The sequence below is a fragment of the Mustela nigripes genome, chromosome 1, assembly GCF_022355385.1.
Source record: "Mustela nigripes isolate SB6536 chromosome 1, MUSNIG.SB6536, whole genome shotgun sequence".
NCBI lineage: Eukaryota > Metazoa > Chordata > Mammalia > Carnivora > Mustelidae > Mustela > Mustela nigripes.
The window spans coordinates 8,128,026-8,154,708 of NC_081557.1; the positions used below are offsets into that span (position 1 = coordinate 8,128,026).

The 26,683-nt window shown below is 43.2% G+C and overlaps 2 protein-coding genes across 4 annotated transcripts in view; one reads left to right on the forward strand and one right to left on the reverse strand.

The window, feature by feature from the left end:
* The window catches only part of RTN3 (reticulon 3), a 69,205-nt gene extending 61,084 nt beyond the window's left edge, over nucleotides 1-8,121 (reverse strand). Inside the window, exon 1 of one of the 2 annotated variants that reach the window (XM_059403228.1) lies at nucleotides 7,738-8,121. In XM_059403228.1, the coding sequence (XP_059259211.1) occupies nucleotides 7,738-7,876 (139 nt within the window). In that variant the 5' untranslated portion in view covers nucleotides 7,877-8,121. The remainder of the gene's footprint in view (nucleotides 1-7,737) is intronic. The other variant, XM_059403218.1, reaches the window with a different exon arrangement.
* Nucleotides 8,122-15,110: 6,989 nt separating this feature from the next.
* The window catches only part of ATL3 (atlastin GTPase 3), a 51,028-nt gene continuing 39,455 nt past the window's right edge, over nucleotides 15,111-26,683 (forward strand). Inside the window, exon 1 of one of the 2 annotated variants that reach the window (XM_059403241.1) lies at nucleotides 15,111-15,216. In XM_059403241.1, the coding sequence (XP_059259224.1) occupies nucleotides 15,123-15,216 (94 nt within the window). In that variant the 5' untranslated portion in view covers nucleotides 15,111-15,122. Of the gene's footprint in view, nucleotides 15,217-15,427; nucleotides 15,574-26,683 lie in introns of those variants that run through there. The other variant, XM_059403251.1, reaches the window with a different exon arrangement.

Consider the following 26,683-nt stretch of genomic DNA (forward strand, 5'->3'; position numbering starts at 1 on the left):
ACCCTGAGATCATGACCTGAGCCGAAGGCAGAGGCTTAACCCACTGAACTACCCAGGCGTCCCTAAACTTACTAATTCTGACACATCAGACTAGCCTACCACTGAGTATTGGAAATGGAGTCTCTTCATAACATTCCAAAACTTGGCATTCAAGTGGTTATGAAAAGAAACTTCTGTGGATTAAAGCCATTAGTGAAAAATACCATGAGTCCAGAGGTAAAGAGAGTAATAAAAGAAACCAATCTTAAACACAAGATATATTTATTACAGATATAGTTTTATGGGCTTACATAAATACTCTCATGGATATGTCAATTTCCACAGGGGTTAAGTTTTTGCAAAACTCGTATTCTAATTTTCAAAAACCAAACATTCTTAACCTGTGCTCCATGAACAATTTCATAGTAGTCCATGAACGATGGACCTTGTGAAAGCCTATGCAATACTTTGCTTATATGCATGTTCTTCTGGGTATAGAATTTCTCCATTCATTCCATATTTACTGAATACCTGTAATTTTAGTAGCTGAACAAAAATAACTAGTTGCTCATTCAAAGATATCTGAGAGCCTGGTCCTGCTCAGACATTAGAAATAGAGCAGTGAATAAAACAGCAAAAACCCCTGCTCTGGTGGATCTTGTATCTAATGTGGAAGACAGACAATAAAGTAAATCAGATTATATACCATATATATGTAAACAGAAGAATATGACAGATGGTAAGAAAAATAAAGCAGAGGAGGCCTATAAGGTATTTTTTTGTGTGCAATTTACATAAGGTAGTCAAAGACTTAAGAAAGGTGAGGGAGAGAAAAGCTGTGAGGAGGATATATGGGGAAGAACATTCTAAGCAGAGAGAACAGCAAGTAAGACTCTGAGGTAGAGGAGTATTCCTGATGTGGAAAAGAGCAAGGGAGCCAGTATATAAAGCTGGGTGAGTAAGAGGGAGGTTGAGGCCAGATATCATAAGGCTTCAACAGCCCTCTAAGGACTGTGGCACTGACTGTGATGTGATCGAAAGCTACTGGAGCATTTGCCTATAAGTGACATGATCGGACTTATTTTTTCGCAGGTTTACACCAGCTGTTGTACGGAAAGCAGACTGAAAAGAGGCAAGAACAGTTAGGAAGAAGCACAATAATCTAGGAGAGCCAGGATAGCAGCCTGGGCCAGGGTGATAACAATGAAGGTGGAGAAAAATGGTTAGACACTAGATAGATTCTGAAGGTAGAATCGGTAGGATTTGCTGATACTGTGTGAAGGGAAGAGAGGAGTCAAGGGTGACTTCAAGATTTCTGATTTGGGCAAAAGATGGATGACGAATGGCCACTTATTGAGATGCAGAAGACTTTGAGAACAGATTTATACAAGGAAAGATCAGGAGTTCAGGTCTAGACACAGTAAGTTTGAGATGTCCATCAGACATGAAGACTGAAGATAAAGATTTACAAGTCACCACTTTACAGATGGTATTTCAAACCACAAGATGGATATCATAAATGAGATCAGTGCAAAGAGAAAAGTTCTGAGAATTGAGTCCTGGAGTACTACACATGTTACAAGTAGAGACAAGAAAAGAATTAGCAATATGAAAGACCAATATTATGAAAATCCACAGTGTCAGAAAGATTAGTGGTTGCCAAGGAATGGAGAGTGATTGCCACAGGTATAGAGTTTCTTTTGGGAGGGATGAAAATGTTCTGGAACTAGACAACGGCAATCGTGGCACAACCTTGTATATATACAAAAAGCCACTTTATAACGTGGCTGGTGCTTTTTAGGTTATGTGAACTCTATCTTAAATTTAAAAAAAGAAGAAAAACTAGCAAAGGATACAGGAGCAGCCAATGAGCATATGTGGTGTCATGGAAGACCAAAGAGAAAGGTATTTCAATGAGGAAGCAAGTGATCAATTTTACCGAAAGCTGCTGATAGGGCACTTAGGATGCGGTCTGAGAGCCGTCGGATTTAACAATGTGGAAAATAACTAGTGAAGGTGACAAGAGAAGATTCTGTAGACAAGTGGAGCAAAAAGGCAGCTGGCTTAGGAAGCACGGGACCAGAAATCAAAATTTTAACTTCAACCAGAAACTGAAGTAAAGAAGGTGACTGGATGATTTTTAGCACATGTTGTTTCAAATGTTAAAGACAGGCAGTGAGTATCATTTAAAAGAGAACTGAATTGGGCCCTCAATCCCTTAGTTTTATCCTACCTTCAATGTTAGAGCAACAAACCTTTAGACATGTAACTTAATCTCTCTGAGCCTGATTCCTCATCTGTAAAATGAGGCTTATATCACTGCATATGTCACAGATTAACATAACATAAGGCTTTCTCCTATTAAATACAGCCTCTAGTGATCTGTTTTGTTTGCCTATCTTCCAAAAAGCTTTACTGTATGCTCAAACATTTATTAAGTTAATGTACGGGCAAAACTTAAACCATAAAGCAGTACACAAATAAATGTAAGACATAAAAACCAAATATTTTACTTCCTATATAAAATGAAGACACTTTTTCTTACTGTTGAAATGCCTTCAGGTAACAAGACAAAAGGGGATCCGTATCGGTTTTGCTTAAAAAATGTTCCCCAAATACCCTTAAATACATCCTAAGGGCAAGTAGCCAATGAGGAACGTGTCAGAAAGATCACACTTCTCCTGGTCATGACAACGTGGTTACAGGGAGAAATAAAACAGCTGGAGAAAACAGGGAAGTATATTTCTTTGAAATTTAAAAAAAATGAGAGGGCTACCTATTGACAATTATACCATACTCCTTCCTAACAAAATAAAAACACAAATCCTATTTGAAGGGATTCTGTCTGAGAAATTGCAGCATCACAGAGTAACATGTCTTATATACGTCATGGAAATGCAGCAGAAGACTTCAACAAGCCAAACTGATTATAGCTAAAATTACCTAGCATACACAATTTTTCAAAACATCTTTAGCATACCCAATGACCAAAAATAATTCTAGAGTTAACAGCTGTTATGAGTGAACTGAATAAAAGGTTAAACCAGTTTCCTGGGCAATTTCTGAATGAGATAATTATAGGAACATAAGGCCAACTTGGTAATTTTTATCTGAAAAGTTTTATTATAAAATTTATATATTTTTCACAAGTTTATACAGTTTAGGAGGTACTTATAAATTCATCATTAACAATAAAGTCAAACACAAACTATAAGCTAAGTACATACAATATGCATAGTTATTCATTTATTTGGAGCCTTTATAATTCCACTTGGAATTACAAAAACCATAAATTCTAGGATTACTACTAAAGAGAAGTGCTTTTCTACACAACAAACAATCTCAAACAAAACTGGAAACTTTAACTTTCCCTAAACTTCAGTGACATGTCACCAATTCCTTCACTACCAAACTTCATTGACAAGCACTTGAAACATGAACAGGAATCGACCTTCCCCCACCAAAACAAAACAGTGAGTCCTGTATTAGGACAAATATGTAATTTCCTTGCCATAGAACAAAATAAAAGCAATGATATTTATTTTATTTTGTTTTCAGACCATCTCTAAAATCATAAAAATTAAAAACATGATACACTTACCAGCAATTTAATGAACAATCCTCTAGAGATTTCAATTTAGGGTTAAGGTACACCTGTCAAATGTATGAGACTGGTTTGTTTCATCAGAGTGGTTAAATTATTTGTGAATGTGACTGTAAGAGGAAAAAAGCTTTAAAAGAAACCTTTTATTCCTGGCAAATAAAAACTCACCCAACTCAACAGGCAAATGTAAACCATATCGACATGACCATTCTTGCTGTCTTCTGTACTCTTGCCTCCAGTGACAGTAGGTTCATAGTGCATCAGAACTAAACTTATGGTCAGAATGCCGCAAACAATACTTAAGCATGTATTTTTTAAAGCTATTAAATAATCTCTACACCCCACGTAGTGCTCGAATTCACCACCCTGAGATCAAGAGTCATGTGCTTTTTCGACTGAGCCAGCCAGGCGCTTCAATACTTAAGCATGTTGGTGTCATGTCAAGCTATCTACAAAACGCTGTGGCTGTCTTCCACTTCCCTTCTAACAGACAAGGTGAATGAAAGGGGTGGTAGCTTTATGACATTAATATGAAAGGTCAAAACCTGAAACAGATTCACTTTTATTTATTTATTTTTAAAGATTTTATTATTTGAGAGAGAGAATGAGAGAGAGAGCAAGAGAAGGGGAGGGTCAGAGGGAGAAGTAGACTCCCTGTGGAGCAGAGAGACTGATGCAGGACTCCATCCCAGGACTCCAGGATCATGACCTGAGCCGAAGGCAGTAGCCTAACCAACTAAGCCACCCAGGCACCCAAAACAGATTCAGTTTTAAAAAGAAGTCCTATCAAATCTTACTTCATCTCAGATCTTACATCATCATGAAGATTATGATTTCTTGCTTATAATTCAATCGCTATTTTGTATGTATGTGCAAACAGTTTGCAACCTGCAAACAGATGTATCAAATATTAGTTATTTTTACTTAGTAAGAGTTCAGATTCTAGGGCACAAAGTAAATTTGCCTAGGTCATATTGCAGAGACTCATAATATGCACAATTATTAGGACAGAATTAGGCTTGAAATTTTGTGCCTCTGAAGCTCAAATCACCAATGTTATACTGCCACTGAAAATCTGACATGAATAAAATACAGCTAATGTCAGTGCTGAACAAGTAGATGTCTAAGGGTTAAGACGGAAAATGCAAATTACATACTCATATTTGATTGACATGATAGGACAAATGTGAAATGGTGCCATAAAAACTACATAGAACAACTAAATTTCATGAGTAAGGAAAATAAGTATTTAAAACAAAAACCTTTTTTCTTAAAATTGTCCAAGCTGTTCTAGCTTTGAGTTAATTTCCATGAATAGAAAAAAGAAATGCAGCTTTATTCTGGCACCATGATTTTCACAGCAATAATAAAGAACAGTCTCTGGCAAGTTACAGAATTTCGAATGCTATAAAGATTCAACTTTAGGGGCACCTGGGTGGCTCAGTGGGTTAAGCCTCTGCCTTTAGCTCAGGTCATAGTCTCAGGGTCCTGGGATCAAGCCCCGCATCGGGCTCTCTGCTCAGCAGGGAGCCTGCTTCCTCCTCTCTCTCTGCCTGACTCTCTGCCTCCTTGTGATCTCTGTCTGTCAAATAAATAAATAAAATCTAAAAAAAAAAAAAAAAGATTCAACTTTAAAGTCCACACAACAGACATGTACCTATACATGACGTCTAATAAAGGCAATTCTCCTGAAAAGTACACCAAATATTTAAATCTTTTACCTTAATCTCCATTTTTCTGCCTTTGAGATCTTTTTTATATTCTTCTAAGGTAGAAATCTGGAAAGCCAATTCTGGACCTTAACTTCCTTAAGCATATTACAATGCTCCTGTGCCAGTACCTGAGGCACTAGACCAGAGTGTGCCACATAACCTATGACCTTTAGTAGGAACTAGTATTTCTAAAAGCTTTACTGGACAGGTTAATCAAGACAAAGCTTTTCCTTCAGGACATCAAGCAACCACTTCTTTTACTTTTTCAAAGTCTCTAAAACCAAGAGGAGCTTGGTGAAAGAATGTGAAGGTGAAGGTCGAATCAACACTAGCAGATTTTTTAAACAATCAAGTAGATTCTCAAATATCCATTTTAAATAGGTTAAACTGTGGAGTGACAAATTTCAACTTATCTTCATAGTGCAGAAGCCTAGGACATTTTCTGAGGTATGGAGAAAATATTCTGCAGGGAAGAAGAGCTTCTCCAATGAATGGCAACTACACATTGCAGGATCTTAAGCTAAAGTTTTCAAGTAGTGACAAGTGAGGCCCACCAAAACTGTATTAATGCTTTGTAAATAATATTAATACACATCTGCAATAGGTAAGAATTTAAGACACAGTATCCATTTTGCAGGTGAACCAAAAACTTATAATCAGGAAGAATCAAAAGCTGTGTACCAAAGGGCCAACAACCAAACGGTAAGCAACGACAAGTGATTAAATCCAAAACACCAAGTTGCTAAGTTATAGGGAAGCTGCTGTTCAACTGGACCTTTGCCCAGAGAACATGAAAATTTGGAGGAGAAACGCTGGTGGTTTAAAGGGAACAAGAGTTCTAAATTTGCTGCCTCATTCCTTTATCTGGGCAGCTAATCTTGACCTTGCAGAAGCTTCCTTTGATACTGTTTCTACTGAAATGGCCAAAACCACAGTGGAAAATCCAGCAGGGTACCAAAGCTTCTTTGTAGAAATCCACTGTTCAAAAACACCTAGAGAATAAGGGGTGCCTGCCTGGTTCAGTTGGTGGAGCATCCAACTCTTGATCTTGGGGTTGTGAGTCTGAGCCCCACCTTGGATATGATTACTTAAAAAAAAAACAAAAAACAAAAAACAAAACAAAACCCAAACACTTAGAGAATGTATTTAAAGCAAAGATCAGAAATTCTACATTCCTTACATCAACCTAAGATTCTGGCAAAGGAGACAGTGAAGTATTTTAAAATCCCTCAAAATCCTTTAAGGTAACTAAATACAAGGCAGAATTATCTGTACTCTCCCAGGCTCATGGCCCACTTTGACAAAAAGGTTTTTTTCTTTTCTTCAAAGATTGAGTTCCTTTAAGAACCACCACCTGCTCATGGTGCATATTTCTCCCCCCTCAAGAAGGCATCTGCACTGCAGATCTCTGCACGAGGGGAGTTGGGGCCTGCCAGCCAGCTCCCACCAGCAGGCTAACGCGTTTACAATGGAAACTAAAAGCGGCCTGCAGCTTCGCTCCTAGTCTTTCACACGGATAGGAGAATGGGGTTCAACCAGCTCCTGCTTTGTCTAATTTTTCTCCCCCTCCCCCCTCTCTGCGCTAAACACCCCCTTTTGTTACACTGCGATCAATAACAGCCCAGAGAGAGCATGAAATCAAAATGTGTTGATGGCGTGGCATGACTCTATTATCTTCGGGAATATAAGCAACTGATTGCTTGTCCCCACCCCCACGCCGCGCCAGTGAAGAGCAGGCTGTGTTGCAGATGCAGCCACGGATCCATCTTGGACCATCAGCTGCTCCCTCCCAAATCTTCCCTGAGCTATTCTCATCACGCCTCCTCTTACCTCGTAGCCTCAGAAAAGCGGACATTTAGAGTCTAGCCACAAAAACAACAACAACAACAAAAAAAACCCAAAAACAAAAAAACCAGTATAAGCAGATAAAAAAGTATAGAAAACGGCTACAATGTTTCCATCAAACTTCCTATCCTCCCCACGGAAAACGAAAAAAAAATTTTTTTGTAAGACTACCATGAATTTCCGATTATGTCAACATCTGTCTGTAAACCTGCAATGCAACCCTTTCACCATCATCCCTTCAAAATCGTAGCTGGTGCTTTCTCCCACAACCAACCTGCCCCAATCCTCTCAATCTCTCTAATCCTCCACTAAATCACCCCGGTTCAGCGGACGGCTCCCCCGGACTGGTGTTTTTCCCCACCTGCCCTGCCTCGGTTTTAACGCCCACTCCCTAGAATATCTCCCCGCCCCCAACCTGTTTGTCTCACACCCCGTTATTTCCTCACCGCCTGCACCACCTTACGCTCCCCTCCCCCTCAGCCCATTTTCCAGACGCTCGTTCCCGGGGGCTGAAGCCTCCAGCAGGCGAGGGTGATTTACCTTCCCCGACCCCAAAAACAACCCCCTCGAGGGCGGGGTTCCCCCGGCGCGCCTCACCCGCACAGGAGGAGCCGCAGCTCTTCGCCCCCAAGGCGGGGCAGGATCCAGGGCTCCCGCCACCGGGCGCCGAGGGTTCGGCCCCGGAGGACGACGAGGAGACGGACGGGGATTGAGTGGCCGCCGACGGCTCCGCCATGGCTGCGCGAGCAAGGGCAGGAAAGGGATGAAGAGAGATGCGGGGCGGGAGAGAGGGAGGGGAAAGAAAATAACCAAGCAGCTGGCTCTCAGAAGTCCCTTCGCTCCTGCTGCTCCGAGGACAGACTCCAACAGACTGACTGACTCAGCCGAGCGCAGCGAGAGGGCGGGAGCGCGAGCGCGCAGGCGCACAAAGGGCTCTCGGGCGGGCGGCGGTCGCGCCTAGGCGCCCAGCGACGCAGGGCGCAAGCGCAAGAACTGTCCCTCCGCGCTCCTGCGGGGAAGGAGGGGCAAAACTGGCCTCACGCTGCGTCCGCGCGAGAGGCCGGGCTGGGCCGCGCCCCTCCGGGAACTAGACGCAAGGGGCGTGGCCAAGTGCCAAGTTCCGCCCACCACTGCGGCCAAAGTGGGAGGGGGCCCTGCCGGTTAGTGTCTCTTTACACGTCTTTTGTGAATGTTTTAGGGTCGGCGGATTATGTGTTTTAACGATATTAGTTTCTTTTGCTTCCACTACCTGGAGTATGTCTTTCCCATAAATTCCAGAGCAGATGTCTATTGTCTGTTGCGTTTCTGCCTGTGACGCCAATGAAAAGTGAAAACCATAATGTGGATAGGCCCACTCTGCAGGGTGCCTTGTGCATTTTTCTGGGTGTGTCGTAATATCACCCTGAGGCAGAGATGGCACTGTTTCCTATTTGGTAGGTGGAGCAAGATGCTATACAGAATGAAAAACTATTACTCATTCCAGTCACATTGCAATGCAGCCGCAGAACCTGCTTCATATTCTTAGGTTGTTTCTGTTCCCAGAGAGGGGTCCATCTTGGGTCTTAAGGTTGTCCTTTCCTCCAAATAGGCTATCAGGTAAAGAAGATATATTTTGAAGGAAAAAATAGCTGAGCCACTGAGAAAAAGAAGAGCCAAGAGATCACATCCTGGCTGCAGTTATGGAGGACGGTAATTGAGGTATTAAAATTTGAGAATATGGCACAAAATACACATAATTGAATTTTATTTAGGGCCTAGATGGAGTCCTAACAGGGAATTTAGTTGAACCAGATATCTAGCTTATACTGAATTTTGTTCATTTTGTTTTTGTTTTTGTTTTTGGTTGGAGTGTGAAATAGAAAGTCTTCTCTATACACCTGGTTAAAATATCTGAATATGCATAATTCTTTTAGAAAGGGGAGCATAAACTGGAAATGACCACAATGAAAACTATAAGCCTTATTATTGCTAAAGCAGCAATCAATCAATGACCTGAAGGGCAAATCCAAGATTGGCAGACCTGTAGAGATGCAGTGAAGGGGGAGGTGGTGAGCCAGGCAGCAACCCAGAGAAAAAGCGATCTGACCAGTGGAAATCTTCTAGAACAGGAAGTGGATGACATCTGCCCTTGACAGTTTTTAAGATCAGATAAAGCTCAGATAGGAAAAAAACTAGCCATCACAGGGCTCTGAAGAAAAAAAAAAAAAAGGCACAGAAGATCTTTCCCAAAATAACTTCGTGGCAAATATCTTACTCTGACACTTAACAGCATCCATTGACAACGCAGCAATCTGTCCTTTGGATGACAAAGGGAAATACAAACCAATCTGATAACCAAGCTAGTTATCTAGCCATTCTAATAAATGCAAAAGCTTAAAAACCGTATGTTATTAGGAGCTGGATAAGGAAATTAACAGTGCTGCTCCCTAGCCCTGACAGCAATTGCTAGGATCTCAAGACCCTCCTCGGAAAGGAAACCTGTTTTCATGGTAACTAGAAGCAAAGAAAAGAGCTAAAAATCAAGACACTGATGTTGTCTTGGTGGTCCTTTCATACTCAAGATTTTTTACATCAGAGGCCTTGTGTAGGTCCAATTCCTGAAGCTACCTTTCCTTCCTGCTCCCTCTTGCTATACCAGTAAACTTCCCTGAGACTGACTCTTGCTTGAGATGTTATTTGTATGTATGGTTTGTTCCACAAATGTTTACTGGTCACATGCTGAGTGAATGACACTCTGCTGGGAAATTTGGAGGAATCCAAAAAATGTTTGTCCTGTCTTCAATAAGCTTACAAGCTAGTTGGGGCTTAGAACATACTCACATAAAAATAAAAATTATAACAACCAAAACAACCCCCAGCAACACAAAGCTATGTTGTTGTTTTAGATGGCAAGTGAATTGTATGAATTTAAAGGGAGAGGGAATCACTATGGAGTTGTAGTGGCTTGGGGAGGTTTTATGAAGGAGCACGAAGTCAGATGGGAGTTTGGAATGTTAGGAGGTCACTATAGGCAGAGGAGAATGGTATGAAGCAAATGCCAGGGGCTGCTTTTTTGCAAGTGTACAATAAGACCTCCTTCTGGGCAGACCAGTCACAGAAGAGCACCCCTTTCTCCCAGCCCAACCCATGATGCACTTCAATCAATGCTGGCTTGTTTAGCAGAACTTGGCCTAGATTTGATCCCCTCTTGCCCCTCCCCTCCATGGGCTGCCTTAGACCTACACATAGACTGCACAGCCATCTGTGGTGGCTGGAGGATCTGCAGCATGACCCCATGTAAGGTGTTTGGGGTGTGGTTAGCCCAGGTTGGCTAGAGCCAAGGGCTAACAAGAGGGAGAGAAAATGGGGAAGATGCCTTGGGGCCACAGTGTGGAAAAGCAGTAATAGAGCACTAAGGAACTGAGGCTTCCTTTTTTTTTTTTTTTTCTTTTTGGTGCAAAAAGGTGATTTTATTAAAGCACGGGGACAGGACCCATGGGCAGAAGGAGCTGCTGCTTGAGGCTTCCTTTTTTTTTTTTTTTCTTTAAAGATTTTATTTGACAGAGAGAGAGATCACAAGTAGGCAGAGAGAGAGAGAGAGAGAAGCAGGCTCCCTGCCGAGCAGAGAGCCCGATGTGGGACTCAATCCCAGGACCCCGAGATCATGACCTGAGCTGAAGACAGCGGCTTAATCCACCGAGCTACCCAGGTCCCCCTTGAGGCTTCCTTTTAAGGCTAATGGGGATTCAGTGAATGTTTACAGGTAGGGAAGGGCTCAGATGGGATTTTTAAAGTGCTCACTGGAGCATAGCAACTTCTCAGTTCTGTGGAGCAATTTCTACTCACAGATGAGTGTATATATACCTTGAAGTTTTCTTCTGTTATTAACCCCTCTCCAGCTCCTAGTCTCCCCCTCTGCACACACATAGGTAAGTACTGTTAGGAGCTTTTTGTGGCAAATGCAAAGGTGAATATAACAAATCTTTATCCTCATTCACTCTTTCTTAAAAATTTTTAAAAAGATTTTATTTATTTGAGAGAGAACAAGAGAGAGAAGCAGACTCTGTTGAGCAGGGACACCAGCCCACCTTCCTCATACGTGTCTCAATCCCAGGACCCTGGGATCATGACTTGAGCCAAAGGCAGACATTTAACCAACTGAGCCACCCAGGTGCCCCCTCATTTACTCTTTTTAACAGAAATGATAGCATGCTATACATAGTTAGATATGTTGCTTCCTTTCCTTAATAGTAAATTCTAGTGATCTTTTCTAGTATCCTTTTGAAGAGGCAGAGAGACACGCTGTTAACAAGAACAATAATGAAGGAGCTCATAGGTCTTGGAGTCTTAGTGTGTTACCTCCATGTTGAGGGCCTGATATTCCAACTTTATAACAGTCTGTGAGTTTGGATTGACTATTTTTTCTTTTCTTTCTTTCTTTTTTGTTTTTCAGAGAGGCAGGGGAGAGGCAAAGGGAGAGGGAGAGAATCTTGAGCAGGCTCCATGCCCAGTGCGGAGCCTGACTTGACTCAGGACTTAGTCTCACGGACCCCAAGACTCCAGGTGCCCAGCTGGGCATCATTTAAATATTTGTATATTAAATATTTAATATATTTCTGTTCCGTGTATAGAATGAGCTATTTACTTGGTGTCATAGTTTATAAAAAGAAGATAGTCGGGCTGCCTGGGTGGCTCAGTCAGTTAAGCATCTGACTCTTTTTTTTTTTTTTTTTTAAGATTTCATTTTTTCATTTGTCAGAGAGAGAGCGAGTGAGCGTGAGCACAAGCAGGGGGAGTGGCAGGAAGAGGGAGAAGCAGGCTTTCTGCTGAGTGGGTAACCTGATGCTGGGCTTGATCCCAGGACCCCAAGATCATGACCTCAGCCGAAGGCAGATGCTTAACTGACTGAGCCACCCAGGAGCCCCAAACATCTGACTCTTGATTTAGGCTCAGGTCATGATCCCAGGGTTCTGGGATCTCAGGGTCCCCACGTGGAGCTCTCCGCTTAGCAGGGAGGCTGAGGATTCTCTCCCCACTTCCTCTACCCCTCCTCCCTAAAATAATCTTTTTTTTTTTTTTTAAATGATGCCCAGGGATGTCAGTAGTCCAATCTGTCCCTTCTGAGGTCTCAGACTGTTGCTTAAACATGGATCCTATGAGTAGGCGATAGGAGAAAAGGCTGAACTAAGGCCCTGCACAGTCCCAGTGAGTTATTATTTACTTGGCTGTTTACCCCACAAGACTGAGTCTCTGGAGGACAGGAGTATGTCTTATGTATATATCAGCAATACTGCCTAGCACTATGCCTGGCACATAACAATTTTGGAAAGCTATTTTTGGAAAGCTTTGGGACCTGAGTCATGGTGGATGTCACTGCAGAAAACAATTTTGTTATTTCTGTGCTTCATAAATACTTGATTGTTTTGGATACTTATGACTTTGTTTTGGCTTTCCAGAATGAAATATGATTACCAGTTTTTGAGCACTAACTATACATCAGTCATAATTGCCAAATACTTACATCTCATTTAACCCACAACAACTCAAATCATTTGGCAATAGGTAATAAGTTCAAAGAGTTTAAATAAATCACCCAACTTTGCACAGCTAGTAAGTATTGAAGCCAAAATGCAAAGCCCAGGTGAGTCTGACCCTGAATACTGTGGTCTTAACCACTCAAACATGTCTGCATTGTCACCTGCTTCTGGAAAACCACAAGGAAAGCTTAGGCTCTGATCATAATACATGATGACTCAATCCAGAGTAAGATGGCTGAGGACAGGCTGTAATCAGTAACATCAATATTTAGCATTTTGAATGTCCACTGTTTTGATGACCCTGGTTATTTGAGAAAGAAACAACACTAACAATAAAATGTAGTTCTCGTTTACAGGAGTAGCTTTCTAAGCTGTGACTAATCCTAAAATCTATCCATAATTTGGACTGTGTTCTAAATCCCAAAAACTTCTACAAGGTATGGGGAAGGCTGATGTGCTCACACTGACTTGGATGAAATTAATTGAGACAGATTTGTGTCTGCCCGTGTTTGCTGGTGACCTCCTAACAGGATGGATTTCAGTGGATCTCTATTTGGAGCCCTTAAAATAGAGCAAGGTATTTTGTTCGAAAGCAAAAGTTAGGGGCGTATATTAAGGGAGCAATAAAAGTGAGTGAGCAGTGTTAAATGTTCCATATCCCCTCTTTACTCATCCGTTCAATAAATATTAGTTTCTATTATTTGCTTGGCATTGTATGAAGCACTGTGGATATAGCAGTAAAGAAAGTAAACGGACAAAATTCCTCTTCTAGTGGGAAGAGAAACATAAAGATTATGTTTTACTTAAAACATAAATCTGGGGTATCTGGGGTGGCTCTGTCAGTTAAGTGTCTGCCTTCAGCTCAGATCATGATCCTAGGGTCCTGGGATCAAGCACTGCATCACTGGGCGGTTGGGGGGGGGGGGTCCTTTCTCAGTGGGGAGTCTGCTTTTCCTTTTGCCCCTCAGAGCACGCCCACTCGTGCTCTCTCCCTCAAATAAATAAAAATAAAACACAAGTCAGATGGTAAGAAGTCTAACGAAGTTGGACAGGGAAGGGTACTGGAGAATTCTGGGATATGTGTGCAGTTTTAAATTCTTACACTGTGTGTTGCAATTGTGACAAGACATTGGCCTTTAGCCCCTCTCTCTTCCTGAGCATGCCACATAATGGCCTGGACTTGTGTCATATCCTGTAGGTCCTGCCTTCTGCACAAGTAGTGTGAAACCCCAATAACCACTACTGGCTAGTTTCTTGCCGGCCTGAGTGGGCTAGATCTAATCGAGACTCTTAAATCTCTAGCCTAGAGGCGGGTATTCAAGTAATCTCAAATTTGGGGGAAAATAGGAAGGCAGAGTGAAAGAAATCAAAATAGGATTTTAGATAAGATTAGGCAGAATTATCTCTCACTCTTCACCTCTGTCCTAATCACTTGGGAAGTAGGAAGAAACAAACAAAAAAAACAGCTCAAAGGCTTGGCAGGGCGGGAAGGTAACTGGAAGGAGGTTCTGGGTAGATTATAGTATTAGTTAAGGCAGAGGCAGGCACCTTTCTGGCTCAGTCAGAGGAGCATGCGGCTCTTGATTTCTTAGTGGTGAATTCAAGCCGCAGGTCTGGTGTACAGATTACTTAAAAAAAACAAACAAGCAAGCAAAAATTTAAAAAGTTAGAGGCAGAAGAAATTATAATAATTTGTCTAATGAATGAGGATATGGTGATGCCAAGAGGGGGTGGTAATGGGATGGCTGTTTTAGCCTCCCGTAAGATCCACCAGCTACTAATCTCCGATAACCGCCCCTACCCCAGCAAACCCAAACAAGATTCTTACATTTTCAACTTACATTTACAACTTACATTTTCTTAATCACATGTGACGTGTGAATAAAATCATTTTCGGAGAACCTTGTTTTTATGGACCTAACACACAGTTTAAGTAGGGTGTGCTTGCAAAAGTACCTCTAAAGCAAGCCCCTGTAAACCTGACGTTTACAAAACATGGCCATGGCTTAGGCTGGATAGAGCCTGTGGAAGGAGTTTTACTGGAAGTTTTAGCTGATGGTCCATCACCAGGCTTGGCCAGGCATGCGATTATGGGGTGAAACTGACGATGATGATGATGAAGTCACGTCCTCCTCTCCTTGTGAAGTCAAAATCGTTATTAAAAAAAGAAAACAAAAACCAGTGACGCTCACGTCATCCAGGTTTAAGGCCTCCTTTTGGTCCTTCAGTCCTTAAACACCGAACCGTCAAACGCGGCAGGTGGGGGTTGCGGCCGGTCATCCCAAGTCCTCCGCCCCCCGGGCGGGTCTCAACGCTAAGATCTCGGCGGGGTGGGCGGGCGATCCCCGGCCTGAGCCGACCCGCCCTTCCCCTCCCCTCCCCGGATGGCCTGCTGGGAGTTGTAGTTCAGTCGTCGAACAGACGCGCCAAGCCCCTTCCCTTTCTTCCGCTTCCTCCCCGCCCCAGATGAGTGCGCAGAATAGGGACCCGCAGGCGGGGCACCCAGAGAGCGTGGAACTACAATTCCCAACGGACCATCGCACCCAAGGCGCACTCCCAGGTAGCCCGCAGCCCGCTCGCGCGCTCCAGCGTACGCGTCGGGCGGTGGCGGGATTTGACCGGGTGCGCCTCCCCTTCTCGCCCCCGCCTTCCCGCTCCGGCAAGCCCACTGCCGGTCGCGGGGAGCGCGGTCCGTCGGGCCTCGTAGACCCGCCCTGTGTTCGTTCCCTCGAAGCTCTGCGTGCCCCTCCTTCTGCCCAGTTTCTTCTGGAGTCCAGGCCCCGCCCGTTTCCCGCCTCCTGGGCCCGGTCGTTCCCGACTCAGCCCGCCCCTCTCTGCGCCCCTGCTGCTTCTGCTGAAGGCGGAGGCTCCATGTTGTCCCCTCAGCGAGCGGTAGCGGCTGCCTCGGGAGGAGCAGGTGAGGCGCCCAATTGTCCCCGGGCCCGCTCCGTGGCCCCTCCGCCGCGCTCCCGACTCCTTCCGAGGGGAACGCCCGCCCGCACCGCCGCCCGTTCCTCGTCCCGGGGCTGGGACCCCGTGCCCCTCGGCCCGCGAATTCGGGGCCGGGGGCTGCTAGCGAAGGCCCGGCCGGCGGGGCGCGGGCGGCGCTTCCTTCGGCCCCCGGTGGGAGCGGCAGCCGTCGGAGGTCGGGCCGGGCGCTTGGGCCCAGCGCTAGGGGGAGGCCCGCGGTGCTCTAGGGCCGGGGGACTGGCGGGCGGCGCCCCGCAGTTGCGGCCCCGCCCTGGCGGAGCCGCGCGCTCCGGGGCTGCGGCTCCCTCCCGCCTGGCGCTCCGCAGGCTCGCGGGCCCGCAACCGGGGTCCCGGAAAGGCAGATGCTTTACTTTGTCTTTGACAAAGCGCTTGACAGCTCCGAAGTGTCTTGGAGTTGGAAGCTTTATTTTTATCCTAACGACCTCGAGGCGCTGGCAAGCATTAGGAAAGTTGATTTTAAACCCGCACTTCTTTCCATAAACGAAATAAAAGAATGTGGCCTTAATGGCTTTTTAGGAAGTTCTTTTAGTACGTTCGGGATCGTACGTTGTTCTCTTGCTTTCCTGAAGACAGAAAGAATAGTAAAAGAAAAACCAAGTGGAAAGTCATCAAAGATTGAGGGATACTTCACCTGTCATTTTACCTGGCTTTATTCTTGCTTAATGTGTGTGCTATTGAAATCGCCAGAAGTTTCACTTGCGAAATCTAAAAGCAATGAAAACACTGAAGAATCTTAATAAATCTCAGCCCTCAAAGTTGAATACGAAGCTGGGTGGAATGATTTGTGAAAGGGAGAAAAGAACTAACGGACGAAAAACGCAGTTTCACATTTTGTCTTGCTTTTGGAGAAGCGAAACCTACGTGGTTTTAAATCCATGTCAGGATTCAGTAGTGCAGTGAACTGAAATTCAAATTAGTGCTTTTCCCCCCCACTTTCCATAGAAACTAGCTTGAAGTCTAGAAATCCCTGTTTCTGTTTTACCACCTGTAAAGGAAAGGCGTGGATGAAAAGGAGTTCTATGTAATGAGGAATTAACAGGACAGCACGTTGTTTTATTAGCTATCGTTTACTCTCTCATTGGAGTAACCGTGAAATTAGGAAAAATGACAACAAGATAGATACCTATACCAGCATACTTTCTGTAGCTTTCACTCAATAGAAGTTGTTTAGGATAGGGTTTGTTAACTTGGTGTTCTGTGGTGGAGCTCGTGTGTTTTTCATTTTTATGATTTCTAAATCTTAGAATAAAGGATAAATGCACACTAATTTAAAATGAGATAATAGAGAATTATAAAAAGCAGTAAATTAATATAAAATTCTCTCTACCTCCCCCAATCCCCAGTGCTAGGTCACTTAACAGTTTGGCTACATATTAAGATTCCAGTGAAATAGGGAACCCCAGGTTGTGTGAACTTGTTGGGAACTAGAATTTGCCTATAAGGCATACCTGTTAAAGTTTCTATGGCCTTGTGAACTGAGAAATTGTTCGAATAACACAGCTGCATTTTAAAGTTAATCTAAATTTTAAAACATTTTTGCAAGTTGTCTTTGAGGTTTTGGGAGTATATTCTTTTTTTTTTTTTTTTAAGATTTTTATTTATTCATTTGACAGAGATCACAAGTAGGCAGAGAGGCAGGCAGTGAGAGAGGAAGGGAAGCAGGCTCGCTCCTGAGCAGAGAGCCTGGGACCCTGAGATCATGACCTGAGCCGAAGGCAGAGGCTTAACCTACTGAGCCACCCAGGCGCCCCTGGGAGTATATTCTTTAAAAAACATCAAAGGGGGGAAAATGAGGGGAAAGCTTTAATTAAAAGAAAAAAACCTTTAGTTGGGCTTTTGGATCTGCATTCTGCTGCATGATTAGAATAACCTGCGGTATTTTAAACCTGACAGTGCATGGGACCCACAGATTGTGATTTAATTCATTGTGTGGCCGGGCAACGTTAAAAAAAGAACTTTGAGTAATTCTAATTTGCATACTAATAGAGAATAAAATTTCCCTATAGGTGGTTGCTTACATTTCAATTGATTTGTTTACTTAATAGGAAGTTTGATTTATAATATCAGTGTATTGAGAAGTTGATGCTCTTTGGAAATTTGTAAAGGATGCTTTTTATTAGTATGTATATCGAGAGAACTTGTTGATGTATTTATGAACTTGTGGATTTAATATTGCTAAAGCATATTAAAAGTTAGAAAATAGCCTTTGCTGGTATAGTCAGTGGAAAAAAAAAATAAGATTAACTTTTTATGTCTTGAAATCATAAGGAATCCAAGTCAAATATTGACAATTAAGAAAACCTTATTCATCTGGAACACAAAACCCTCAGGTAACCAAATGAATTTTGGTGATTTTTTTTTTTTTAAGTTTTTATTTATTTGAGATAGAGACAGAGGGAGCCTGGACAGGCACGCTTGTGCACACAAGCAGTGGGGAGGGGCAGAAGGAGAAGGAGAAGCAGTCTCCCTGGTGAGCTGGGAGCCATTTCAGGGCTGGATCCCAGGACCCTGGGATCAGGACCTGATCCAAAGGCAGATGCTTAACCAACTGAGCCACCCAGGCACCCTGATTTTGGTGATTTTTTATTTTTAGGGAAGTGTCAAATGAGATGAATATTGAACTCAGTCTACTAAAAAAATAATTTTTTTCTATAGCATAGCCTGGCATCATTTTTATTTTTTTTTTTAAAGATTTTATTTATTTATTTGACAGAGAGAAATCACAAGTAGATGGAGAGGCAGGCAGAGAGAGAGAGAGGGAAGCAGGCTCCCTGCCGAGCAGAGAGCCCAATGCGGGACTCGATCCCAGGACCCTGAGATCATGACCCGAGCTGAAGGCAGCGGCCCAACCAACTGAGCCACCCAGGCGCCCCAAAGAGAATCTTTTTTTTTTTTTTTATTTTTTTCTTTGAAAGGATTTTATTTGTTTATTTGACAGAGATCCCAAGTAGGCAGAGAGGCAGGCAGAGAGAAAGGAAGGGAAGAAGGCTCCCTGCTGAGCACAGAGCCCGATGTGGGGCTCCATCCCAGGACCCTGGGATCATGACCTGAGCTGAAGGCAGAGGCTTTAACCCACTGAGCCACCCAGGTGCCCCCCTGGCATCATTTTTAGATTTAACCTAGTCTCTGCATTTCTGAATCTTAAGTACTGTATAGTCATAATTGGTCTTTATAAATCCATAAACCACTACAAAATTGACGAAATGTGGTTTTGTTCAGCATTCTGTGCTCAAGTATAAAGATTTGTTGTAACACATGCATTGAGAATAAGTTTCCTCTTAAACCCTTTAATTGATTCCAATGTAAATTTTCTCCATATTCTCTTCTGTTGGGTATAGGTAGTTTTTTTATTGAAACAGCTTTACAAATGTACATCTATCGGGGCGCCTGGGTGGCTCAGTGGGTTATGCTGCTGCCTTTGGCTCAGGTCATGATCTCAGGGTCCTGGGATCGAGTCCCACTTCGGGCTCTCTGCTCAGCACCTGCTTCCTTCTCTCTCTCTCTCTCTCTGCCTACCTCTTTGCCTACTTGTGATCTCTCTCTGTCAAATAAATAAATAAAATCTTTTTTTAAAAAAATGTACATGTATCTACCAGCATACTTAGTGCCTTAAGACAAAATAGACTGTATAAAAGCACTCCCAGGGCGCCTGGGTGGCTCAGTGGGTTAAGCCGCTGCCTTCGGCTCAGGTCATGATCCTAGGGTCCTGGGATGGAGCCCCGCATTGGGCTTTCTGCTCAGCAGGGAGCCTGCCTCCTCCCCTCTCTCTGCCTGCTTGTCATCTCTCTCTGTCAAATTAAAAAAAAAAAAAAAAAGCACTCCCAACCATCAGCAAAATGGAACCACACCCAGCAGTTTGAGTTGGCTGAGGGTTTACCATCATACATGATGATGCGTTCTCTCTGGCCTTGCCTGAGTTAGGGACTTTAAAGACTGCCATCGAGAACAAGGCATGAAATAGTGTGCTTCTGGTTTTGGGTGTGTTCCTCTTGCCCTTTAGTAAATGTGTTTCAAAAGGAGAGTGGAAAACTCAGGTCATAACTTTGCCCTGAGTCATACACTCTACTCAGTGAAATGTTTCTGAAACTGTAGTTAATCTGCTCTTTGGAACTCTGAATAGTAAAGATGAGCACTGGGGCCGGCTTTGCCGTAGTGGTTCTTCACCTGGGGGGATTTTGCAGCTATGGGACATCTAGCAATATCTGCAGACATTTTTGGGTCTGAGAACCAGGGGTAGCACTACTGGTATCTAGTGGGTAGAGGCCAGAGTTGCTGCCAAATATCCTACAATTAACAGACTAGCTCCCCATAACGAAGAGTTACCCAGCCCAAGATAGCAGTAGTGCTGAGCTTGAGGAACCTGGTGTGCATTGTTGAATTGATTAACTTAATTCTGTATGAATTTTCTGAAAAAGCAGTTGTACTTGCTTACAGTTAACTAGTTTCCTTGAGTTTATCACTGTTCAGATGGTCTTTTCAAATATTTGAGGGGAATTTAAACTTTTTTCCCTATAATGTTTTTTAATAGAACTTATTTCTTAGAATGTATATATATACATATATATACACATATATATATATTTTAATATTTAATTTATTTATTTGACAGACAGAGATCAGAAGTAGGCAGAGAGGCAGGCAGAGAGAGAGAGGGACACAGGCTCCCTGCCCAGCAGAGAGCCCGATGTGGGGCTCGATCCCAGGACTCTGGGATCATGACCCGAGCCGAAGGCAGAGGCTCAACCCACTGGGCCACCCAGGCGCCCCCAGAATGTATGTTTTCCATAGGACTGGAAAGGCTGATGATGATTCAGTAGTCTCAGTGACTTTTATTTAGCCTCTGCAGCTACTTTTGCATTTTTAAAATGACTTTTTTTTTTTTAAGGTTTTGTTTATTTATTTGGCACAGAGAGAGAGAGATCACAAGTAGGCAGAGAGGCAGGCAGAGAGAGAGGAGGAAGCAGGCTCCCCGCTGAGCAGAGAGTCTGATGCGGGGCTCGATCCCAGGACCCTGACACCATGACGTGAGCCAAAGGCAGAGGCTTTAACCCATTGAGCCACCCAGGCGCCCCATGACTTATTTTTTTAAGATTTTATTCATTTATTTGAGTGAAGGAGGTGACATAAGTGGGAGGAGCAGAGGGAGAGAGAATCTTAAGCAGACTCCACATCTAGTGCAGAGCCTGACGTGGGGCTTGATCCCGGCACCCTGAGATTGTGACCTGAGCCAAAACAAGAGATGGATGCTCAACAGACTGCACCACCCAGGTGCCCCTAAAAGACTTTTTATTTTTATTTATTCATTTTTTAAAAAGATTTTATTTATTTAACAGAGAGAGAGATCACAAGAAGGCAGAGAGGCAGGCAGAGAGAGAGGAGGAAGCAGGCTCCCCGCCGAGCAGAGAGCCCAGTGCAGGGCTTGATCCCAGGACCCTGAGATCAGGACTTGAGCTGAAGGCAGAGGCCCAACCCACTGAGCCACCCAGGCACCCCAATCTAAAAGACTTTTTAAAAAGTAGCTGCAGGGGCTCCTGGGAGGTACAGTTAGTTGAGCATCTGATTCTTGGATTCAGCTCATGTTGTGATCTTGGGGTCATGAGATGGAGCCCTATTGGGTTCTTCGCTCAGTGAGGGGGTCTGTTTGAGATTCTCTCTCTGTCCCTCTGCCCCTCCGTGTGCCTTCTCTCTTTTCTCTCAAATAAAACATCTTTAAGACAAACATTCAGAGTTAGATCATTCTAGAAGAGTTAATGCTGTCATTTGCTCAGATCTCTACAGTTTTCCTTACGAGAATTAGTTTCACTTGTTAGTCTTTCAGCTTCTTTCTATTTGGGTTGTCTGTTCTTCTCATTTTAGTGCAGAGCCAGGCTGTTGAATGCTGTTATTACAGAGATTATTTGAACAGGCACATTTAAACCTACTGGTTAGTCTGGGTTAAGGTGTATTGTGCCAGAAGTAAAGGCTAAATCAGTACTTGAAAAGTAATTAGAAAAAAGTTTGTAGCTTCCACATGGACTGTTGAAAGGCTTTTTATTTATTTATTTTAAAAAAGATTTTGTTTATTTATTTATTTGACAGATAGAGATTGCAAGTAGGCAGAGAGGCAGGCGGAGAGAGAGGAGGAAGCAGGCTCCCTGCTGAGCAGAGAGCCGGATGCGGGACTCGATCCCAGGACCTGAGATCATGACCTGAGCCGAAGGCAGAGGCTTTAACCCACTGAGCCACCCAGGCGCCCCGAAAGTCTTTTTAATTATCCAAGAATTTTCAGCACTTCTTATATAACTGAAATGATGACTGATTCAGTATTACCATGTACTATTTACAGCAATAATCAGAATTGGCAATATGATACAGTATTTGGTCTATTTGTCTTTTTTTTTTTCTTTTTTTTTAAACATTGGTTTTCAGTTCACTTATGTGTAAATGGATGACAGATGTGGCTATAGTCAGGCCATATCTGTGTGTACAAAATGTCTCTTCTGTTATTCATATAAATGAGCATAATACAGCATCAACTCTTCATCTAAATAAGCATTAACTGTTCATATAAGTGAGGATTACTGTTGTCTCAGAGTGGTTATCTAGATCTTGGGAAATAATTGCTTTACTAAAGGGAAAAGGCATAAAAGGTTGTCCCCTAAAGGTTTTTCTTTTTCTCTTTTTTTAAAATATCTTATTTCTTTTTTTTTAAGATTTTATTTATTTATTTATTTATTTGACAGAGAGAGAGAGAGATCACAAGTAGGCAGAGAAGCAGGCAGAGAGAGAGGGAAGCAGGATCCCTGCTGAGCAGAGAGCCTGATGCGGGGCATGATTCCAGGACCCTGAGATCACGACCTGAGCGGAAAGCAGAGGCTTAACCCTCTGAGCCACTCAGGCACCCTAAAGGTTTCTTTAATAACATTCCTGGAGGTAAGATCTCCAGAGTTTAAGATTCCTGAGAAGTGGGAGTAATTTCATTGCAATTAGGGGAAGCCCTTCCTCCCTCCCCCCAAAAACCCTCAAAACAAAAACCCCAAACCTCAGAAACTTTTGTGTGAGTCCTTACTGAGCAAGTTGCTTTAATGTTTTTATCATTATAAATTTTGATCTGTTCTTTAGCCAGGCCTGTACAATTTAAATTTAACCCAAGGGATGTATAGGTTACCTAGCAAGTTTGGCCAGTTTAGACATTCAGGAAATTTTCAGTTGTTGAAGAGTCACTGACTCTTAGAGCTAGAAAAACAATAGCTTCACCTAACTGCCTGATTTTGTAGAGGAAACTGAGACGCAGAGAAGTAAAACGATTTAATCATGTGGTTTGTACAGTCATTCTACAGCTGGGCCCTAAGTGTTGGGGAAGGCCTTTCTCCTGTACATTCTGCCTCACCGGAGAATAACAACCTTTGCCAAAACAAGCTTTAGTCCTAGGAGGGAGAAATGAGCCTGGGTGATGCAGTCGGTTAAGTGTCCAACTCTTGGTTTCAGCTCAGGTTGTGGTCTCAGGATCATGGGATTGAGCCCTGTGTCAGGCTCCACGTTCAGTGTGGGGTCTGCTTAAGATGCTCTCTCCTTCTCCCTCTGTGCCCGCTTCCCCCCCCATTCCCCCGTGCTCACTCGCTCTCTCACATCAATATACATATAAAAAAGGAAATAAATGGATTTGGAGCTATATGGTATATAGGAAGATGGAGTCAGGGAAGCTGTGGAGGCTGAGAAGTAGAGATTTGAAAGAAGTGGAGTAACTGAGGATTCATTGCGACAATACCATAAATAGATACAGAGAGTGTTAGTCCTGCAGGGTTTCTAGAAGTTAAATCTTGACTCATTTCACTCTTGAGACCACAAACTAGACATGCCCAGAGTCACATAGGTTGTTAGTGGTAGAACTGGAACAGGAACTCGTCTCTTGACTCTTGTGCCCATATATTTCTACACACTACTCCTGAGAAGGAGGTGACAGTGGAGTATCCAGGTGCGTCTGTCCCTGAGGCAGTTGTGTATTGGACCTGAATGCAGGTTGGGAATTAATGACGTTGCATCACCAAAAGAGGGTATAGTGAACTAATAAAAGAGCTCAGTGAGGGAGTGAAGGAGAACTTCGAGACGGAAGCAGAGCACCCGTGGCGCTCAGAGGAGCCTGAAGAGAAAAAGAAGTAGCAAAAGATGGTGAAGAGGTTGGAAGGGAGCTAGAAATGGGCACTGTCTCTGAGACCAAAGGTTTTCAGGAGTTCTAGAAGCAGATGCCAGTTGTGTTTTGTTATGCAGAGAGGGTGAAGTGAGAATCAAGGAAGGGCCATTGGATTTGGCAAGACAGGTCATTGATAAACGAAGGGTTTCAGCAAGGAGGTTGAGAGGAAGGTCAGGTTGCAAGGTAATGAGAAGGGAATGGGCAGGTACATGAATGAAGACACACCTTCAAGGAATTTGGCCCAGAAAGAAAGGAGACCGCAGTGGGGGAAGGGAAGAAACTGGTTTTTATTGAGGTGCTTGGCAAGTATTACTGGGTTTAGTGCTCACAATACTAGGAGACTGTTATTCTTCCTTTTAGATACTGGGGCTGAGTATAACAGTTTCCCTACTCCCCAGAAGTTCCCACGTGAGTGATAAGTCATGATTAATATTAATATTGGAATGGGTGGGATAATACAGTATGTATGAGGTTTTAGTAGAAATAGGAAAGTGGGACCACTTTATGAGTTTCTAGTATGTATTGGACTCTGGGCTTTGAGATGAGTATTCAGTTTCTAAATAAATGGACCTGAAAGTGGTTAGAAATTTATCCATAGTTACATTGAGACTAAGTGGTGGAGTTTATTCAGTTATTCCAGAAATATTTTTTGGATATCTACTATGTATGGGCACGGTTCTGGGGTCTTGGGGGATATAGCATTGAACAGCAGAGACAAAAGTTCTTACCCTAATGGAGCTTACATTCTAGAGGGCAGAAAGGAAGCATTCAAGCCCTGCTGTATCTAGACTCCAGAACGTGTTTTTTTTTCTTTCTTTTTCTTTTTCTTTTCTTTTTTTTTTTTTTTTTTTTTTTTTTTAAGTATACCATGTAAAGTGATAGGCAAAGGATAGGGCCAGAGGGAGGAGAAGGTGGGTGTTGAAGGGTCAGTCTTTGCCTGGAGTTGGGGGGGAGGGATGTGTTTTTGAGGCCATGGGAACAAGTGGTTGAATAAGTTATACATTTGAAATTTTGGAATCAAGGCAGGACAGGACCAGAATCCTGTTTCTTCAGTAGAAAGACCAGTGAAAGTAAATTTGTCTGAGAGGACGAGGGAGGGTGAGGAATAAGTGGGGAGAATGGTGAAAGGGTTTGACTTAGAGGATGGAGATTTAGCTTTGAGTCCTTGATCCATAAAGTGTTTGGGGAGCCCTTATGTAGTTGCTATCGTGATGTATTTATGTACTATATTGAAGGAGGTCAGCCCTAATGGATGGGATCGCATCATTAAAGCAACACTTGGGGATAGTACCTAACAGGCGAGAAAGATCAGGAGGTGGTGGTAAGATCTAAGGGAGAAGGTCCTGAGGTTTTGATTAAGACATCGTAAGGGATTGGGGAGCCTGAGATATGGGGATAAATCGGCAAAGGACATTTATTTTTTTGTTAAAGTTTTTATAGTTTTACTCATTTAAGTAATTTCTGCCTCCCATGTGAGGCCTGAACTCATGACCTCAAGATCAAGAGTTGCATACTCTTCCAACTGTGCCAGCCAGGCACCCCTTTTAGCAATTTTTTTAAAGAATAAATGGCATTTAGATGACACCTGGAAAGGGGTGAGTAAAAGTAAAGTTTTTACTTGGAAGATCAATGATACTGTCTTGGGGGCAGCTGGCTGGCTCAGTCGGTTGAGTATCTGACTCTTGGATTTGGCTCCAGTTATGATCTCAGGGTCGCGAGAGTGAACCCTGTGTCAGGCTCTATGCTCAGTGCCGTGTCTGCTAGAGATTCCCTCTTCCTCTCCCCCTCGCTTCCCTTTTGCTCTCTCTCAAAATAAATAAATCTTTTAGAAAAAAAGGTACTGTCTTGTCTTAGAAAATGAGAGAGAAAGATGATATGGTGAAAAGTGAGCAACTCTATTTGTTTAAATTGGATTATTGGTGATGTGTGCGGTTCACAATGATTTTTCCCTTAAGTGGATGGAAACCAAAGGAGCAAGATCTTTCTAAATCCAGTGTGTCCAGTAAACCATTCGAAGAGAAATGCAAGATCAGCTCCGCTCCTCCAACTAAAATAGTCTGGTTTTCTCTTCCTTTTCACTGTTCTCTGGGCAGAAGGAGAGGAAGAGTTGAGTGAAGGGCTTCATCACCTTTTCCCCCCGCAACTGTCCTCAATGGTCTTCAGATTCTCTTGAAGTACAGCTCATTGTGCATAACTGCATACGTTCCTGTCATTGGGTTATTCCGTCTTGTCAGTAGCCCAGGGAACCTTACCTTCTGTGTCTGTTGCTCTGGCAAAACCACCTGCATTCTCAGGGTTGTGGCCTTCCGCTATATTACAGCCCGACAGATTCATTCTTCCTGTGATCATCTGTTGTGTGTCTGCTTTGTTCTGTAGACTTTAATGGTTTAATAGATGAAATGGAAAGAGCCAGTATCATGAACTTAATTGTGAGATCCTGGGGGACTCTTAAACTGGTTCCTGGGTTTGGCTGTATCCGAAAGAGCCTTCAAATTAGTTAATCTAAACGAGGTAGACATTTATTTACTTATTTATTTCACATAAAAGTGAGCCAGCAGGGCAGTTCTGCTACACGAAGTCTGAGGCCCTACCTCTCTTGTAGCTCCAGTATTTCTGGGGCGTTGCCCTCATGCGCCTGGTGCATGATGACTCCCTCCCCCAAATACATCCAGAGAGCAGGAAAGGGGAAAGTGCCTGCCCCAGAATTTGCTGTATCATTTCCAGTCTGAACTGAGTCACACAGTGATAACCCCCGCTGCAAGGTTGGGTTGAAGATTTCTTTTGGGCAGTTTGATGCCCAGCTAAAAATCAGTTGCCATAGCAGGAGGGGAAAATGACTTACTGGGGGAGCAACCAGCCACCCAGG